Source organism: Lotus japonicus, chromosome 4 (genome assembly GCF_012489685.1).
Source record: "Lotus japonicus ecotype B-129 chromosome 4, LjGifu_v1.2".
Taxonomy (NCBI): Eukaryota; Viridiplantae; Streptophyta; class Magnoliopsida; order Fabales; family Fabaceae; genus Lotus; species Lotus japonicus.
Window position 1 is genome coordinate 82,163,016 of NC_080044.1, and position 20,668 is coordinate 82,183,683.

Here is a 20,668-nt window from a genome sequence, read left to right on the forward strand (position 1 = left end):
AATTACTCATCGAGAAAAATGTTGGATTTCATCAGCATCTAATCTACCATTCGATGATTTTTGAACGATACGTACGGAGAAAAACTTATCACAAGAGACTTACTTATTCAAAGATTTGAGGAATTAATCTCATAACAAGCAAGCGAGTGAGGATACATAGGGGAAAAGTGTTGAAAAGAAGGTGTGGAAACCCCTATGGCCAAGCACGTTATTAATTGGGTAGAAGGTCAATTACAAGTCTGTTAAGAAAATCGAAATTCTCTCATTGATGCAGTACTCAGTACTCACTGCACAATCACGACAAACAAGAGGACGATAGAAAAACAGCAAAAAGTTGCATCAGAACAACCCTTTTTTTTAATTTATTCTTTTTCCTTTTTTTTCAAATCATCGTTATTAATTATTAATACCACTTCCACTTTCGGTTTCTCATGCATTTATATCTCTCCTTCATCCCCATTCTCTTCAATTCCCCTCTCTCTCTCTCTCACTCTGCCATGGAAAACCAGAACCGTCTCAAAATGCGAATCTCTCGTATGTTCCGGTCCTCATTCGGTTCCTGCAGGACCCGAAACTTAACCGATGTAATGGAAAAACCAGTGTTCAATCCACCTGAGAATCTCCATAGCTTCCACTTCATAGACCCACCTTCTTCTTCCCCGAAAAACAGAGCATTTTCCTCTGTTTTCCGCTCTGAAACCTTCGACCACCGCCGTGCCGTGTCGGCTAAGGATTCTTCCACCAGACGCAACAAAATCTCAGAGTGTTCCTTACCGTTCCTCTGGGGTGTCATCCGCAACGGCAATGCCATTAACAACCTTGATGGAAGGTCGTGCCCCCCTGTTTCTCCAAACACTCCTTTGAATCACGAATTGGGTAAAACAAAGGAGAAAAACGTGAGGAGCAAGAAGAAAAAGAAGAAGAAGAAGCATGCCCAGAAGAAAAACAGAGCCAGAGAGTTTTTCCCTTTCAACTCTTGCGCTAAGGACACTGACTTTGGTGGTTACTGGTGGTACAGCAGCGATGAAGACGATGAAACGGACACACTTTTCTCTTCCCGGAGCCTTTCTTCTGATTCCTCCAGGTCCCGTCGCCGGCGCCGGAAAAATGACCGGAGCTCCTCCGACATGGGTGTTCTACCGTTGCAGGGGAAGGTGAAGGACACGTTCGCGGTGGTGAAACGCTCCAGCGACCCGCACAGCGATTTCAGGACCTCGATGGTGGAGATGATAGTGGAGAAGCAGATATTTTCACCTGCGGATTTGGAGAATCTCTTGCAGTGTTTTCTTTCTCTGAATTCGAATCATCATCACCAGATCATTGTTGAAGTTTTCACAGAGATTTGGGAAGCTCTGTTCTCTGAGTGGGGAATTTGATATTTAGAAAAAGAAAAAAAAAATAAGAGGGAGAAGGAAAAAAAAATACACTATCTTGTTTTCTCTCTGTTATTTATGTTTAGTTTTGTTTCTAATGGAATTAGCTTAGTTCCTCTGACTTAGTTTGCATGTATGATATTCCATTATTCCACTGCTAGTTTTACTTCTATTTTTACTGTTTAGACATTTGTCTCTTGAGAAACTGAATCTGTGTCTTCTTCATAATTCATATGGTGTTTCTTTTAATTTGTCTCTTTTGCTTGTGTTCAAGATTGGATTCTGGCTTCTTCATATGGATATGGTGACAAAGAACTGTGTTTGCAGTGGTGGTGGAAGAATTGTGAAATGACCTAAAAAAAGAGTACTTGTCTTTGTTTTGGGGAGTGACACCTTTTTTAAAATCCTAGTGGGGAAAGATTGCTCAATGGATAACAAGGGGTGTTGTTGGATGTGTGTTTGTGTAAGGCTTGAATCAATGAGATGAGATGGATGGATTCTTTTTTTGATTTGAATGAATGATGGATGGAAAGTGGGTTTGAAAAATACAAAAGCTGTCTTATTCTCTCTTGTGATGTTGAATAATTGGAGCCTTTTGAAATTCTTTTCATTTGGATGCGCCAAAAGAATACAAAAAGATCGACTAGCTTGTTTCAAGAGAAAAGGAAGATGTGCTATTGGATGCCTTTTCCATTCCATTGAAATTAGGAGGTTATCAACATCATTACAAATCTTTCTTCCACATGGGATGAGAGGTCTTGGAGGGACCATGAATTCCTCCCTTGCATTCGGTGTAGCCAAGTGTTTACACGGATTTTTGGTAAACAAATATCCTCTTAGTTCGACTAAAGGAAGTTTAGATTCGGGGTCCTTTTGAGAAAACGCTTTGCCAAAGTGTAGTGTGTGAACGAGTGTATTCTCGACAACAATAAACAACTCAAACGAAACTGGACTTTATTGAATATGAGTCGATTACAAAACAGTCAAGCAAACTAAAATAGCATGAAAGCAAATTTCGACAAAACAAGCTACACACAAGAACTGGAAATCAACAAACTGAAATGCAGGGAAACTAAAGCGTTGGTTCTGCAACATACTCCTCCATCATCACGTTCTGCTCTCGAAGTCTCATTGATGCGGACGTTTAGAGCTTTTGGTGAATTTTCAGAGTTTTTAGTTGGGAACCTCTTCTTCTGCTGCTGCTTCCTCTATTTATATTGTTCTTTCTGCCCATGTTCTTGGCGGTTTTCCTTGGATGCACGATGGCTTCGTGGGTTTTGAATTTTGGCGCCATACCCCACGCTTAGCCGATGGTCTTCGCGCACGTGACTCTATTGCCACGTGGATGGTTCTGAGTCGTGGGCAACCGTTGCTATTCGTGGCATCGTGGGTGTACGCACGTGCTTGTAGTTGCTTGTTATTCGGTAACTGCCTCTTCCATTAAGATGATCGAGATTTCTTCATCTTCTGAGTGTGTCGAGTTATGGCTTTTACTAACTTGTCTTTGAGGGACATCGTGTGCTGAGTTGCCGGCTTCGCCCAACCCTTTCTGTCGAGAAACCACTTTTGCACCATGGTGTCGAGAATTGTAGTACTTGTAATTTTGGCTTAACAATTGCCCCCCAAAAATGTTGGTTGTCGACTGCTTTAGCTCAAAGACACCAAGCATTTTTTATATCGCAGCCGTTCGATTCCAACGATTCAAATGCTTTGTGCTCTCGACCATTCGATCTTCAAGTCCAATCGGCAGCCATAACGTCTGATGACTTCTCCACTAGCTGACAGTTATAGCCTTTTTATGGCCATGATTTCACCTATGCCAAAAAGCTGAGAGGTGACATGAATTAACTAATAAAATAATCGCTTGGACCCCAAATTTTTATAAATTGCTGCTCAATGCGGCTTGGGTTTCGTTTTCCCTTCCGTTTATAAATACCCTTTTGGTATTCCTTGTTCAAGCTTTACTCTTTCCTCCAACCTGCAACTTCTTCTTCCAGACTTCATCACTTCATCTTCTTCCGTCTTCTCTGAAATACTTACTGCGTCTTTCAATGGCTTCCAATCCTGAGCAAACCATTATGTTGGCCACTGAGCTTAAGCTGGATGAGTCCAAGCGCGTGCCTATCCCAGAGCCTCCCAACGAAGCAGAGAAGAGAGCTATCTGGAAATCCCAGGTACTCATTCCTTTCTCTGTTAATGGTACTTTACGCGCCATTTTGGGCCCTTTGAAAGTAGTGAAGCATGATAGGCCCAATAGTCTCCCTGAAGAACATGAATCATTTCACCCTAGCGTTAGGGGAGAGGAGCTCATTTTGGCATTTCAACCCTCTTACCGTATGCAATTTCTTTCTGACCCAAAACGAGCCTTTCGTTCAGCCCCTCCTAACCCTTCTGCTAACGACAAGGCCTACCTGAAATGGTTAGATAGGGTTGAGGGAGATAAGAGACAACACTGGAAGGATGTAGGGATTCTCGACTTGATTCAGCTGTCGAGATCTCCAATCTCGTATAACCCTGCTATGCTGCTGAGTGCACTTTATTTCTGGGAGAGGTCCACTAATTGCCTTCATGTTCCCTTTGGTATGATCACCCCCACCCTCTTGGATGTTGCTGCTATCACCGAGTTGTGGCCCATTGGTGATGATTATCACTCTGCACCTGCTCCTGTTAAACCCATCTCGATCCCTACTGACAACGTTTCTTTTAGTCGATTCATTAAGGACCATTATGTCGAGAGTGGTGAGGTGTCTGATGCTGAACATGTCGCTTTCTTGCTGTATTGGCTGTCTGCTTATGTCTTTTGCACCAAATCTTTGCGCATACCTGCCAAGCTTTTGCCTTTAGCCAATCTGCTTCACGAGGGTCGACAACTTGCTATGGCTTGGCAACCTGTATCAAATGCTGAATGAAGCTGTCGAGGATATCCGGAATACTAAGACCGTCTCTCTGAATGCGGCTGGACCACTTTGGCTGTTTCAACTTTGGTTGAATGCAGTCTTCGAATCTCTTCTACCGGTACAAGATAATCCTCTAACTGTTTCTAACACCAGGATCGATGCCCATAGGCTCGAGACCCTGACCCCTGCTTATGATGCGTCGAGTTTCGAAGCTGATTTCAGGAAGTACTTTACCATGTTTCTCGAGCTGAAGCACTACCGTTCCAGTTTCTCTCCTTACAGCAAGGCTATTCGTGGCCCTTTCTGGCTGAGGAATTCTTATCCTAATGCCTCTGATTCTGCGTTGCCCAAGGAGCACCACATCATACTTTGGAGGACCCTCTTATCTCCTAGGGTTTTAACTGTGGGCTTTGCTAGCAGTGACTACACTCTATGTGGCTACAACCCTCAATTGGTTTCTCGACAGTTTGGGCTTAGCCAAGTTCTACCCAACACTTTATTTGACAAGAGTCTAGTCCTGTACCCCGGAACTATTAAGAGGGCTTCTGTTTTCGACACGACTGTTCAGTTTTATAACAAGAGACTCCTCAACCTGAGCCCCTTCACTTACGCTCCTTCATATTATGCCACTAATGCTTTCAAAGCCTGGTGGTCTGAGTATTGGGCTCAAATTTCGAAGCCCCTCGTCGATTATCTGCAATGCATGACAGATGCTTTTCTTTTGCAGAAGCAGGATCCGAAGAAGACCAAAGGTATGCACCTGGCAGAAATTCGATCTTTTCAAGAGTTCTTTGGTGTGGTATATTACCCAACTCTTCGCCTTCGAGATACAGTTGCGAAAGCGGCCCAAGTATTAAGGCAAAAATGGGAACTTAAAGCCAAGAAATCCAAGTTAGTGGTTCCTCCTGGTGAGGAAGGTCTATCTTTTGTTATTCGAAAAACTGGCTTTAGGTTCCCGTCTTTGCCTACGAGTAAGTTTGCATTGGCTTTTCCACCGGTCTTGCCTAAATGGGTTGACCATGTAAACATAAATGTGTTGGCCAATCAAGCTCTACCTCCTCGAAAGCGAGTGACTTGGACTAAGTACCACCTATGGAACTTTCCGTATCATGTGCCCGTCGAAATCTTCAACCACATATCGCTGAACATGCGTATTGGTCAAGGTAATACTTCGACTTGGCCTTGGTTTTCCTGTTTTACTTCTTAATTTTTCTTTTGTTTGCAGCTGAAGTCATTATTCGACCAGCTCCTCAAGTTATTTCCCCAGTGGCTCATTCCTCCAAGGACAAGCCAGTCGTGATTGAGGATGATGATGATGATGATGAGGATGATGATGTCAGTCTTGCTGACAAGCTCAAGATACTTTCTTCATGCTTTTACCTTTTCCTTTTCGATTTCCTTGGATTATGGGCTGACGTATTTTTCGACAGAGTCGAAAACGGAAACCTAAGCCTGTTGCTTCGGCCAGTCAGAAGAGGGCCAAGGGGGTTGGTGTTTCCACCCCTAGTGGGGCTTCTAAGTTGGCATCTGATGCTCAAACAGAAGTCGATGACAAAGAGGGTGGTGGCGGCGCCGCCATTCAGGTATGTTCTCCATTCTCGAGGGTACCTTGTGACATTTTTAACCCGTGGTTTCCTAATCTGATTCATCTCTTGTTTGTTTTGTTTCCTTTAGACTGATGTTCATGAGCACTCTACTTCCAATCCTCCATCCCGTGAGAATTCCCCAGCTCCCATTCCTGCAAAATCCAAAACTGAAGGTGTCGAGAAACCTCCCAAGGCCGCATCCTCAGCTAAAAAGACCTCCACATCTGAGGGAAGGAGGAAGGTCAGGAGCAAATCTCGTCATAAGTCTCCTCGCCGTTCCAGAAGCTCCACCAACTCGAGCCCTTCTAAGGACTCTGCTTGCCAGGTATCTTTATACTTTTCATGTTTTCTCGACTCCTCTAATATGCGTTTTACTTTATCGAAAGGGCATTAAAGAGGTTTTTCTTGCAGGAAACTCAGGGTGCAACTTCTCCCATCCGCGAAACAGAGCCTCTTCCAGGTAAGGATGACAGCCCTATGCCTCCTCCAAAATCGACTGCCACTGTGCAACATTCGCCTCAAACCAAGGGTGGCTCTTCATCTCATGTGTCTAGTGAAAAGCTCGACACTTTATTTGAGGAGGACCCGCTGGCAGCTTTGGATAGCTTCCTCGATGGCACCTTGGAATGGGACTCTCCACCCCGTCAAGCTGATGCCACTGCTGAGACTGCTCAATCAAGTGGGGTAGCCAATTCTCAGCAGATCGAGGAGAGTATGGGTCGGCTGAAGGCTATTGTCTTCGCCAATGGGTTTCTCGACCAGATCCAAGCTGATCCTCAAGCGAGCCATGCTGCTAAGGAATTGCTTGTCTTCCTTCTTGGCCAAAAACTCGATTCTCAACAGGCTGCTGCTTTGGCTAACCTTCAATCTTTTTTAGTGGATGCTTCAGCCACCTTTCATCAAGTCAAGGACGTTGGTCAAGCTGTCAGCTTTAAGGAAGCAAAAGTCTCTACTGGTAAAGCTCAAGTTGCAGCAATGAAAGAGGACTTCAAGAAGTTCACTGCTAGGAAGGTTTTGATCGCAGATGAAATCTCTGAAGTCGACATCAAACTTGAAGAGCTGCATCGAGAGATTACCAAACTGGAGAAAAAGCGAGCTGATTTGGTCGAGGAAGGCCCTGCTGTGAAGGATCAGTTGGATGTGCTTACTAAAGACTCCAAGGCTCTGATCATCTCGACAAAAGAGGTTATCAAGGAATTGGAGATTGATCAGGCTGTGAAGAAGGGTCTCGATGCCAAGATTGCCACCTTTGCTGATTGTTTGAACTCTTTTAAAACCCTGCTGTAGGACTCTTTTTTTTTTTATTAATATGTAATGATGGCACAATTCTAACCATGGCTATGCCAATTGCGTGTAATATTTCGACAATGGTTTTGGCACCTAAGCCATATAATTTGACGTTTAATTTGCCAAGTCTTTTCAGTTTCCACTACGCATTTATTTTGACGGCTATTCATTTACTGTTGCATCGTTCAAACTTCCTTGCACCCCCTCACATAGTCGTCGCTTTGTTTCTGGGGAATGAACCAATTTATTGCAATCTTATACCACGTTTTCTTGATTCAATGCAAGTCTTTGTTCATTAAAAGCCAAAGCTATTCACGATGGTGGTGGTAATCTGCATGGCCTATAACCATAAGATGAAGAGTTGGCAACTGATTGCCATTAATTAATGCATTCCTTGGTTGTTACCCTATAAATAGAGCGTTTTTGGTTACTTCTTTTCAGTAACTTCTCCAAACTCTCCCTTGTCTCTTTTCCAGAACTTTTTTCCTGCTTTCATAAATCCCTTCAGCCATGGCTAGCCGTCGTGTTCTCAACCAGATCCGGAACTTGGCTTTTGACCAAGACTTATTCTGGGAATTGCACTCTTTCCTTCCTTTGGCTGAAGAGCTTACGGGGCTCATTAACCAACTTTTTTCGAGGAATATTATTGCCTCGGTAAGAATTCCTCTTCAGGAGTTCTTGAGCCTCCTGCATGAAGCTGTACCTCTATATGAAGAACACCGGGAGCTTACTGCTCGAGTGTTCTTTGCTGAACACCAGATTGACGAGAAGATGGAGGAATTTGAAGAGTTGAAGGATGCTCTTAGCCAGGCGGACCCCGAGGGGAGTGTGGGAGCTCTGAAAACCTTGGTGGACAAGCTTTCTTCTACTGCCCGTGAAGAGCTGGATATTCGACAGGAGAAATCGCGACTGGAATCCCAACAAGAGGATGTCTTGAGGCGCATAGAGCCTCTTAGGGCCAGATACAATAGTTGTAGGGCCAACCCTCCCTTTTAAAATTCCTTTGCCATAATTGTAATGCTCTATTCTACTCAATAAAACATTCGCGTTTGGCAATTTATTTTCTTTTACTTCCTTATTCGATGTTTATCTCATGCAATGTTGGCTTATACGTTTTTAAATATTTGCCATTTATCGTCATTTGTCGATTACCTCCTAATTCCTTAATCGAATAAGCGTTGTTTAAAAGTACTTTCTCGACTGTAAAAGGGCCTTCCCAGTTTGGGGCCCACTTTCCATAACGTTTATCTTTTTTATCAATTGGTAAGACGACCTTCCATACGTAATCACCAAGCATAAAAGACTTAGCTCTAACCTTTTTGTTGTAAGCTTTAGCAATGCGATCCTTTTGCCTGGTTAAGGTATCCAACACCAATAGTCTTTCTTCGTCGAGATTGACTAATTCGTCAAGCATCATACTCCAATAATCTTCACTTGGAATTTCCTCTTGCCTTTGAATTCTGCACGATTGTAAATATACTTCTGCTGGTAATACCGCTTCTTGACCATATGCTAGTCGAAAAGGTGTTGCTCCGGTAGATTCCTTAGGTGAATTCCTGTAAGCCCAAAGCACTTGGCCTAACGTTTGATGCCAGTTTTTAGGTTTTCGACCAACATGTTTTTTAATCAAGGAGATCAACGTTTTGTTGGCCGCTTCGACTTGACCATTCGCTTGAGCATAATAGGGGGTCGAGGTTAGGAGTTTTATACCCCAAGATTCTGCGAATGATGCTACCTTTTGGCCTACAAACACTGTGCCTTGGTCTGTAGTAAGTGACTCAGGTAGCCCAAAGCGGTACACTATGTGATTCTGAATGAACTCGATCACCGTGTCCTGGGTCACATTTTGTAGAGGAATTGCCTCTACCCACTTGGTAAAGTAATCTATGGCCACTATGATGTACTTATGCTGCCTAGAAGAACATGGGTTAATTTCGCCAATTAGGTCTAAAGCCCAACCCCTGAATGGCCAAGGCTTAATGATCGAGTGTAATTCACTTGCTGGCACATGTTGTATCCTCGCGTGTTTCTGACAATCTTGGCACCTCTTGGCATACTCCATACAATCTTTCATAATAGTAGGCCAATACATCCCTTGTCGAAATAGGATCCATTTCATCTTGATTCCTGCCTGGTGGGCATCACATAGCCCGTCGTGAACGGCCGAGATCGCTATGAACGCGTCGTCTTCACTTAAACACTTCAGTAGTGTTCCGTCGACGTTTTTCTTGAATAGCTCGTTTCCCATGATGACATAGCTCATTGCCCTGTATTTTGTCTTTCTATCTGTAGTACCCACAGGATTTTGCAAGTAATCGACAATTGGCTTTCTCCAATCATTAGGTGCCATATTGTCAATGACCAGGATGTCGAGGTTAGAGGGGTTTAGTTTTTCTTTGACCTCGATAAGCTTTTTTAACCTACATTTATCGACCATATATCCTGACGCGATTTGTGCCAATTCATTGGCTTCTTGATTGTCCACTCTGGAAACGTGACCTAGCCTAGCTTCGTCGAATTTGGCCAACAAATTGCTAGCTTTCGTGTAATACCTAGCTAGATTTTCGCTAATGCACTTGTATTCCTTGGTAAGTTGCTTTATTACCTACTCAGAGTCCCCTTTTACGACGACATTCTTTGCCCCAAGGGCTATCAGGATCTCGAGGCCTGATGTTAATGCCTCGTACTCAGCCTCATTGTTTGAGCAGTTACTCTTAATCCTAAACTTGAATTTCGTGGGGATGCCCCTTGGGGATACTATGAACATCCCGATCCCAGTACCATTCTTATGGCTAGAACCGTCGAAAAATAGCTTCCAAGGTTGGATGCCTACGTAAGTTATGATTTCTTGAGGCAAAGTATGGTCTGCCAGGAAGTCAGCAATTGCTTGTCCCTTAACTGCCTTTAGTGGGGCATAAGTTAGTGAATACTCGGTTAGGGCTAAAGCCCATTTACCAATTCGACTATGCAAGATAGGTTTGGATAACATGTGCTTTATTATATCATAATGAGAAAAAACCATTACATCGATTGGCTTTATATAATATTTCAGCTTTACGCAAGAGAAGTACAAGCATAAACACAATTTTTCGATCATGGTGTATCGAGTTTCTGCATCATTTAACACCCTGCTTAAGTAAAATATGGCTCTTTCTTTGCTATCTTCATCTTCTTGAGCCAACATGCTTCCGATGGTTCCATCCGTGGCAGAGATGTACAGCTTCATTGGCTTTCCTCTTATAGGTGGTGCCATTATAGGTGGGCTAGACAAGTACGCTTTGAGTTCATCGAACGCTTTTTGATGCTCTGCTTCCCAGCGGAACGCATCTTCCTTTTTAAGTCGAAGAAGTGGGGAAAATGACTTGGTCTTCTCACTGAGGTTAGCAATGAATCTCCTTAGGAAGTTAATCTTTCCCAATAGTGATTGCAATTGTTTCTTGCTGGTTGGTGGACTAGTGTCGAGAATGGCTTTAGCTTTGTTCTTGTTGATCTCGATGCCCTTTTTATGCACCACAAAACCCAAAAAATCACCTGCAATAACACCAAAGGCACATTTAAGGGGATTCATCTTCAAGCCATATTTTCTCATCCTCTCAAAGGATTTCCTTAGATGCAACAAATGGTCATCCCTTGATGGGGATTTCACCACAATGTCATCAATATAAACCTGCATGAAGGTTTCTATAAAATCATGAAAAATGGTATTCATTACCCTTTGGTAGGTCGCGCCAGCGTTTTTCAACCCAAATGGTATGACCACCCACTCGTATGTCCCTAAGGCACCAGGACATCGAAAAGCTGTTTTCGACACGTCCTCTTCTGCTATGAAGATTTGGTTGTAGCCTGAGTAACCATCCAACAAGCTTAAGTATTCGTGACCAGCAGCTGAATCCACCATCATCTCAGCAATAGGCATGTGATACTCGTCTTTTGGAGTGGCAGCGTTAAGATCTCGGAAATCTATGCAAACTCTCATCTTTCCATTCTTCTTGATTACTGGAACCACGTTGGCTAACCAGTCCACATATCGAGCTGTTCTGATAAATTTACACCTGAGGAGTCTTTCGATTTCTTCCTTGATTTTCACCAACACATCTGGATGGAACCTCCTGGGCAATTGCTTGACTGGTTTCTTGTCTTCTTTGATGGGTAACTTCAATTCCACCACTTCTCGACTGAGGCCAGGCATTTCATCGTAATCCCAAGCGAAACAGTCTTTGAATTCCTTGAGTAATTTCACCATCCTGTCTTTTAGCTCCGAGTCAATGAGAGCACTGATGTACGTTGGCCTCTTTTCTAAGCCATCACCCAGGTCCACTTCTTCTAAAGGGTCTTGCGCTTCCATTTTCTTGGAAACATCGACCACTGGCTTCTCGAAGCCCAATGGGCCGTCATCATAGATGCAATCTAGCCTCAGATTGCAAAGGTCCTCGAATCCGCATTCCTCGGCACTCTGCTCGTTTTCTTCTATGCACGTGTCATCCTTATTTGTTGTTGCCTCCTCCTGGGGTGTCAATTCGACGGGCAGGATTGAGACACTAGCTTCATCTATAGCCATTTCTTTGGCCATCCTCTCGGCCTCCAAGGCCGTTCTTATTTTGTTTTCGGCTGCGTAAGCCGAAATTCGAGCCATGCTCGAATTAATCATCTTTATCATTGGCTTGCCACCCAACAGTGGCATCTTTCTCTTCATCACTGTGCCATCCACTCATGGCATCAGGTTTGCATGCTTCATTGAGGTTTAGGCCCCGGATGGGATCCAACGTTACTGAGTACTCTGAGTAGGGGTTGAAGTATTGGCTAGCCACTGTGTCTAAAGGAGCAATTGTGGCTAAACTCTTCTCGAAATTCTTCTTACCAACGTAGCTTGTTTCTGCTAAATAGTAGCTTTGATATGCTTGTACATTTTCGACAACTCCATCAGCTTTCCAAATGGATATACGTTGGTGTAAGGTCGAAGGCACTGCCCCCACGCCATGAATCCATTCTCTTCCCAGCAGCAAATTGTAATTGGCCTTTGAAGGGACCACAATGAACAATGTGGAACGGGCTACTGTTCCTACGGTTATGTTCAACATAATTGCCCCTAGGGAAGAACCTGTCTTTCCTTCATAATCAGAAAGCACCATGTCATGTGAGATTAGATCCGCTTCCGTTTTACCTAACTTCTTGAGCATAAATTCGGGCATGAGGTTGATTGCAGCTCCCCCGTCGACAAGGACTTTGTTAACACCCTTCTCCTCGACTCTGGCCCAAACAAATAGCGGTTTCAAATGGCTCTTCATTTGCTCGGTTGGCCTTTGGAAGATAGCTCTTTCATCTTCGACAGATCCTCTCTGCATCACATAATAACACAAAGGATTGTCATCTGGTTCGTCGTCGACATAGTAGTCTTCCTCGCTTTCAGTGACCTCGGAGATTCTATCGAATTCTGCAGGTAGGATGGACACGATGCAGATGATGTTAAGCTCTTCTCCATCACTGTCGTCGAAATCTTCGAGCATGTCTTCATCCTCATCTTCGACAACATCCTTCCCTTTTTCCTTAGCTGGATTTGGTGGTACGGTTGTTCCTTGTTTGATGGCGTGGTCCAGCTGGTTGATAATCGACGCCACACTAGGTTCATTGCGAGAGTTGTCTTCTGGCTTTATGTCCCATAGTGAACGGAACTTGCCACCTCTTTCCCTCTCAGCTTTCCTTTTCCTCAAAAAACGCCTGAACTGAGTCCTGGTCATTTGTTCAGGAGCATAGTAGTTCCCAGAGCCATAGGAGTAGCTTCGTGACACACGGGAATTGTTGATGTAAGAGGATCCCTGGCCTAAGTCGATTTTCTGCCACTTAGGGTATGGTTTTGGCCTTGGAGGCGCTGGCCCGAACCATTGGTTTCTTGGCAATCCAGCATTGGGGAGGTAAGTTTTGTCTTTATTGCTTGCTTTCTGGCCTTTATGGCCATCGAGTTCCTGGTCTCTCTCGACCCACTCCTCGTGAGGGTACTTCAGTCTCCTGGATACAGGAGCCTTCCTCTGATAATGCCTTTTCATTTCTGAATCTTGATAGGCCTTGGCTGCGGATTTGTCGAAAACAGCGCTGCATCGAGGGCACAGCATAACTTCTTTCTCGCCATTTTTGCTGCGAGATAGAAACTCGACAAGGGTTTCTCCAGCCTTGGGGTAAACCTCTTCCAAGTTCACTTCTTCCTCAACCTCTGGTTCTTCGACAGCTATGTTTTCTTCTCTTACTTCTCCCTGCGTCAAACCCAGACTCAGCTTTTCGGAAATGTCGACCATGCCAATGTAGAAAGGCTCTACATAGTTGGCCTCAGCTATCTGCAGTGGATCAGAGTCGATCTTCATTTGACCTTTGGCTTTTTCATCATACTTGAGTCTTCCTGAGTCCAATGCTCCCTGCACAAGGTCCCTGAAACGAACACATTGTGAGGTCCAATGACCAAAAAAGTTGTGATATTTGCAATATTTCTTCCCTTTCCTTTGTTCAGGAGAAGGAAGTTTTTGGTCTTTAGGGACCACAAGCAAACCATCAGACACAAGTATATCATAGATTGCATCGCATTTGGCCACATCAAAAGTATAAGTTTTCACAGCAGGAATCGTGTTCTTGGAGTTTTCCTCCCCAAGTTTGTTTTCACGTGGTTTCAATGCTTTACAAACATAAGGATCCCCTGGCTGAAGTTCAGCCAGATTGACGTCATTCAAATCGACGTCCGCCGGGACTTCTCGATAGACACATGGACTCTGACCTACTGAATCCGCATCTATGTACGCTACCTTCTCCTTCTTTGGCCACTTAGTAGTCTTGGCCCTTTCCTCTGATTTTTCGGCCTTTAGCAATTCGATGTGCCTCACTCTATCTGCGAGTAAAGACATATCTCGAATATACTGAGTGTCGATTTTCTTTCTAATGGAATATTCTAGACCACCAGCGGCTAAGACAACTAGCTCGTGTTCAGGGACATGGGTGAAACATCGGGATTTAAGCATCCTAAACCTGTTTAGGTAATCATCAATAGACTCTGCTGGCTTTCTTTTAACACTAGCCAGATCCTTCAAACTTACTTTGCACTCTCCCCTAAAGAACTGTTCATGGAAAATTCTTTCCAACTGAGCCCATGTATGGACTGACCTAGGAGCGAGGGTGGTGAACCAGGTAAATGCATTTTTGGTTAAAGAACTCGGGAAGTACTTCATTTTTAAATTTTCATTGATGGCTAAGTCTCCTGCTTCGATTTGGTACCTGGCTATGTGTGTCTACCGTGGACTCTCTTGAATCCCCCGAGAACTTAGTGAATTTGGGGACCTTCCAGCCTCGAGGAAGTTCTGATTCGAGAACCTCCTCTGTAAAGGCTGACACAAAATGGGGTCTATTCGCGAAACCCACGTTGAAACCATGTTGGTTCAACAATTGCTCCACCACAGCAGCAACATTTTGTTGCCCCCCAGCGTTCTGGTGTCGAATTCTTTCTAGCACACCATCAGCGTGTTCTTCCCTGTTTACCATATACACATTTTGTATTGGTGGCTGCACTGCCTCGTACAAAGGATTTGCCCTCATCTCTTGGTGTTGCGGCGCCTGATAGCGCATCGGGGCAGGGACATGGTTAGGCAACGGGATTTGGTTAATCCCTGGTGCCGGTTGGATTTCGACTGGTGCCCCCAGGGCTGTCGCCAAACGATCCATCTGTCGTGCCAAATGCTGATTATTGGCATTATTATTTTGGAGCACAGGGTTGATTAGCTCACCTATCTGTCGAGATAGCATGTTAACCATTTCATGGTTACTATCATCTACTTGCTGCCTAATGGCTTGAAGTGAACCATTATTCATACCTGTAGATAAATAAATTTGTGAACTAGATCCAGGAATAGGGGGACTAACTCGACTTCCCAAGTTTAACATTGTTCCATTTGCCCCAAAAGGGGGTATGCTGAATGGGGGAACATTTTCAGGGAACGTCGAATACGTGCCTTGTATGCCTTGCATCATAGATGTAGGCATACCATAAGGCATGTCCCTCGTAATCGTTGGAACAATTTGTGCCTGTACTGATGTAGATACAGGCATTTCTGCAACTGCAGAAATTGCCACGTTCTGGGTTGGCATACTGGTGCCATGCCCCATTCCAGTAGAAACTTCTTCATTATTGTTACCGCTACTTCCCCCAGGGCTACTCTGATTACCCACGTTAGATCCTTGAGGAGAGGTTCTTCCTCGATTACTTGCCATACTCAAAGTCTTACCACTTCTCAGGTGCATATAAATCACAATCAAGACAAGTAGCAAATACCAAATAGCATGCAATAAACTCAAACACACAAAATGCTTCTGTAAAACTTAGTTTTCACAAAAACGGTCCCACTGGGCGTGCCAATTTGTTTACACGGATTTTTGGTAAACAAATATCCTCTTAGTTCGACTAAAGGAAGTTTAGATTCGGGGTCCTTTTGAGAAAACGCTTTGCCAAAGTGTAGTGTGTGAACGAGTGTATTCTCGACAACAATAAACAACTCAAACGAAACTGGACTTTATTGAATATGAGTCGATTACAAAACAGTCAAGCAAACTAAAATAGCATGAAAGCAAATTTCGACAAAACAAGCTACACACAAGAACTGGAAATCAACAAACTGAAATGCAGGGAAACTAAAGCGTTGGTTCTGCAACATACTCCTCCATCATCACGTTCTGCTCTCGAAGTCTCATTGATGCGGACGTTTAGAGCTTTTGGTGAATTTTCAGAGTTTTTAGTTGGGAACCTCTTCTTCTGCTGCTGCTTCCTCTATTTATATTGTTCTTTCTGCCCATGTTCTTGGCGGTTTTCCTTGGATGCACGATGGCTTCGTGGGTTTTGAATTTTGGCGCCGTACCCCACGCTTAGCCGATGGTCTTCGCGCACGTGACTCTATTGCCACGTGGATGGTTCTGAGTCGTGGGCAACCGTTGCTATTCGTGGCATCGTGGGTGTACGCACGTGCTTGTAGTTGCTTGTTATTCGGTAACTGCCTCTTCCATTAAGATGATCGAGATTTCTTCATCTTCTGAGTGTGTCGAGTTATGGCTTTTACTAACTTGTCTTTGAGGGACATCGTGTGCTGAGTTGCCGGCTTCGCCCAACCCTTTCTGTCGAGAAACCACTTTTGCACCATGGTGTCGAGAATTGTAGTACTTATAATTTTGGCTTAACACCAAGGTTCTCTAAAGTCCCATTAGGATTCAATTGTTCATATTCAAAATGGTTACTGTGCACTTAAAACAATTTCATTAAATCAGAATCGCCTGATCTCATCCAAAGGCTATAAGCTTATAACTTCACTGAATTTAGGATTCCTTGACCTAGGGGATACGAATTACTCCCAAGTTGTCTGCAGAGCTTAAAATAGAATAACTTTGTTATATTAAAAGCTAGAGTAATAATTAGTCTTTAATTATGATAACCTGGTCAATGGTCATACACATTACACGGTTGATTGGTCAAAGCAAGTTTAGGCATGGCATTTCCTCAATTCCCCTATCTATGTGATACTCCCTCCGTTCCTAATCTTTTGTTGTTTTAACTTTTGGCCTAAATTTCAAAACTTTTGTTGTTTTACAAATCCAATGCATTTTTTCTCAATTTATTCCATATATACCCTCATTTAATACTATACCTCTCACCTACCACCTCTTATTTTCACCAATCAAAATCATAACAAATTTCTTAACCAATAACTATAATTCTCTCTCTTCACTATAAGAGAACATTAAATAGGGGTGCTTATGTCAACAAATATATCAATGATTGCACTCTTAAACAATGTGCATAACCTTAAACAACAAAAGATCAGGAACGGATGGAGTACCTTGTTGGGAGTGAGTATTTGGGAAAATATTTGTTCCTTAAGAAGATATCCAATGATTGTCACATTCAATTTTAGCAACTCTTTTGTTCAATAGTTCAGCTCATAAAATTTAGCAAATGGGATCCCATAAATAACTCCAACATATTTGTATCACATTAATGTCACTTTTTATTTCAACATACACTTGTTGACCCATTTCTATTTCAATTTTAAGACAATAAAAATATTGGGAAATATTATAATCCATTAAAATTGCAATAAATTAATTTGAGTTTAATTAATAACTAAGGAGGAATAGTGTAAGAAGTTATATACAAAAATTCAATCATAATTAACTATTTTACTAAATCATATGGTGACATTCGGCTAGAATTCATTATTTTGCTAAGTCCTAAAATGTTAGATGATCTAGCGCTAATTTTTCATTTTTTATATTTCATTACAATTTAGTGTTTTTTTTTACAAGAGGAAAGAGGAAAAAAAGAGAGTTAAAAAGACTTATAAAAAAGATTTTCTGAAAAATACTTATCTACTTATTGTGTTATCAAAATCTCAACAAAATTAATTTTAGTTCCCGGCTCCGCTAAAAGAAATACCAAAAAGAACTATACGAGTCTATTGTCATGAGACTCTAGGATATATTGGGTTCACATGGTGCGCGCTTCCATTTCTATCCGCATCTAGTATTTAAAGTTTAAAACCCCGTATGTGAATTAAGAATTGTGAAGTTAGAGAACCAAGGCATTGACATAATCAAAAAACAATTTTGTTTCTCTTGCTTCACGAGTGATTATATAGTCAAGGTAACATGAACTAACAAAACAATTATTAGCCAATAGCTGCGAAAAAAGTTTCATCGAATTCTTTTTATATGGGCATGTCTCAGGTCAGAAAAAGTAGCTCAATAATTTACTAATAACATTGTCACCATTCTAATTGACGTACAACATGATTATTTAAAAGTCAATTTAAGCAGCATCCAAAAAAAGAAAGAAATAAATGTGAAACAAATAGTTTATGCATTATGGTGCATGTTGGCACATACGAGACGAAATATATCATTGTTAGGCAGAAACATCTTAAGATTGTATTACTAACCAGATTCATATGTATCAATGAAACATTATGCCGGTGATGGATATCATATCATGTTGTTTGTCTTCACTATGAACTTCAAAATTGAGAGAGGAAATTCTGATGGGACTATAGACTGCAGCTTCAACAGATAATGGGAGAAAAAGGTAACCAAATTCAATATAATAATAATTATATTTTGAAAGAAATGTAAATAAAATTGAATTTGATTGGCTCTTAAAAAAAAGTGAAGGTTTGGTTTGGTCATGTGTTTGTCAGAGAGGTTGGAGACGTACACTTCGATGGATATCCCATTCCAATTCCATTATGCAGTCATTGAATTGAAGACTGAAACATGAAAATGGGGGCGTAATGTCTGTGTCAATGGAATGGGCGCTGCAGCTTATAAACTGAAATGAAAGAGAAGGCACGGTGGAATGAGAAATCTGTTATGAGGGTTTGCAGAAAGAATTTGTATAAACCCAAAACGTTTCCATCTTTCTATTGTTTGTGGGGACTGCATCCCCATCCTACTTATTGTATCTTTTTACCTAATTAATTACCCTATTCAATAAAGATTGATGTGTACTCAATAGTGTAGGCCACTAGATATATATGTAAGAAAATAAAGAATGCATACGTATAGATGTGATTATGTGATATAATCAAAAGAAATTAATTAAAGATAGAAAAAAATTGTATTCAAATGTGCGTGCATTATTTAACAATACACACATATCATTATTGCTATCATGATGTGTGAGCTACTATGTAATAAAAACAACACATGAGAATACATCATGGTTGATTGGATTCATACATGTTTGATTCTCATCAAATAAGATTTTATCGAATTTAAACTGAATTCCTTAATTAAAACAATTATGTAATCTAAGTTATCCGATTAAGACCAGACGACTAAATTGTAAGTTATCTCTTCCATCAGATATCAATAAATTATATGAGTCGATGGATCTTAATTAAACATAATCAATTTTCCAGCTTCGCAAATGTAAGATTAATCTAATTGCAAAAAACCCAAATCCAATCTTGTGTATACTAATATTTCTAGCTATACATCATTTAAAAAAAAATCTAGCTATAACATGATTGATTCATATGAACTTAACAAGGATTTGTGTGGTTAGGAAAAACAACCACATAAAGAGAAGGGGAATTTACATCTCTTCCACTTTGTTTGGTAAGTTTGAAAAAGAGAGAAAGATAATGAAGAGAAATAGAGAAGAGAGGAAGAGAGCAACGAATGGAGATACATGGGTGGAGCCGTAGAGGTTGGCCCCACATGTTTTTTTTCGGTCTCCCCTAAAATTGTGAAGAAATAAACATGTGTATTATGTGTGTTTTTTCCAATTTCAGCCACTTATTTTATAATTATTAGTGGTTTTTAATTACTCAAAAGTGCAGTTGAGCTCACAGAAAATACTTACTACTCCCTCCGTTCCAAAACTATTGTAGTTTTAGTTTTTTCACAAAGATTAAGAGTTCATTAATTGATGTTATAATTTGACTGAAACACCCTTATTTGATATGAGTTATATGAAAGAGAGAGAATGAAAATCATTGGTCAACTAATTGGTGAGAATTGTGATTGGTGGAAATAAGAGGTGGTACTTGAGAGATACAATATTAAATAAGGGCATGAATGGAAGAGAATGAGATAAAGTGCTTTGAAAATGTAAAACAACAATGATTTTAGAACAAAACAAAAAAACTAAAACTACAATAGTTTTGGAACGGAGGGAGTAGTTGATTACAATTGTCTTTTACATAAAAAAAAAAAATAACTTTATCTCCTCATTTTTTTTTTCATTAGCATTACAAACCTATAAAATTTACTTTTTTATCAAATCTTTTTCTTTTACGTATTCTCTGTTTCTCTTATAAACCAAATATAACATTTGTGCATATTTCAATACAATGTAAGATACAAATACGCAATTCATCTTATTATGAAAAGGAAGTTCAAAAAAAAAATCTTATTATGAATGGGAGCAACGTTTTTTTGTGTGTGGCAATCTATAGCTTGGACGTAGCGTTCAATTTTGGTGAGAGAACAAAGAGCAATTAATGAGCATTTGCCTCAAAAGGAAAGAGGATTAAAGGAATGTCTGGTAGTGGTGAATCCATAATGTCTTGTTTAGGTTGCCACTACTCTCAATCTCATTAATGAATCGCATTTTTTGGGTTATTGAGCCCCAAAAACTCCTTATCAATGCACACAAACCAAATAAGCGCAATTAATTTTCATCCATAAAAAAGGGCCAATCGCATTTACTTGGCTGCAGCATTGGGGGTCGGTTTCTGAACATGGATGGGCCTTCCAAGTACACAGAATTGGGCTACCCTACACTTTTCTATACTCTGTCTTTTATTCCCCAAGGTGTCCTTTGGGCTACCTAGCTCAAATTGTCACCATCGAAAATATATATGTTGTCACTGTCGGATACTATAACTTATTACAGCAGGCTGTTAAGTTTTGAATTTGGATGTGTAATTGTGTATTACCAACAAGGCATTCAAAATTAAGTTCATCTTTTCATGATTGTGACGTTTTACACCAACAAAATCTAACACAA

General features: G+C 41.4%; 1 protein-coding gene across 1 annotated transcript; it reads left to right on the forward strand.

Moving 5' to 3' along the window:
- The first annotated feature begins 283 nt into the window (after positions 1–283).
- On the forward strand, positions 284–1,558 carry LOC130715714 (transcription repressor OFP8). The gene has a single exon (XM_057565833.1). The coding sequence runs from the start codon at positions 432–434 to the stop codon at positions 1,374–1,376; it is 945 nt and encodes a 314-aa protein (XP_057421816.1). The 5' UTR covers positions 284–431; the 3' UTR covers positions 1,377–1,558.
- Positions 1,559–20,668: the final 19,110 nt, after the last annotated feature.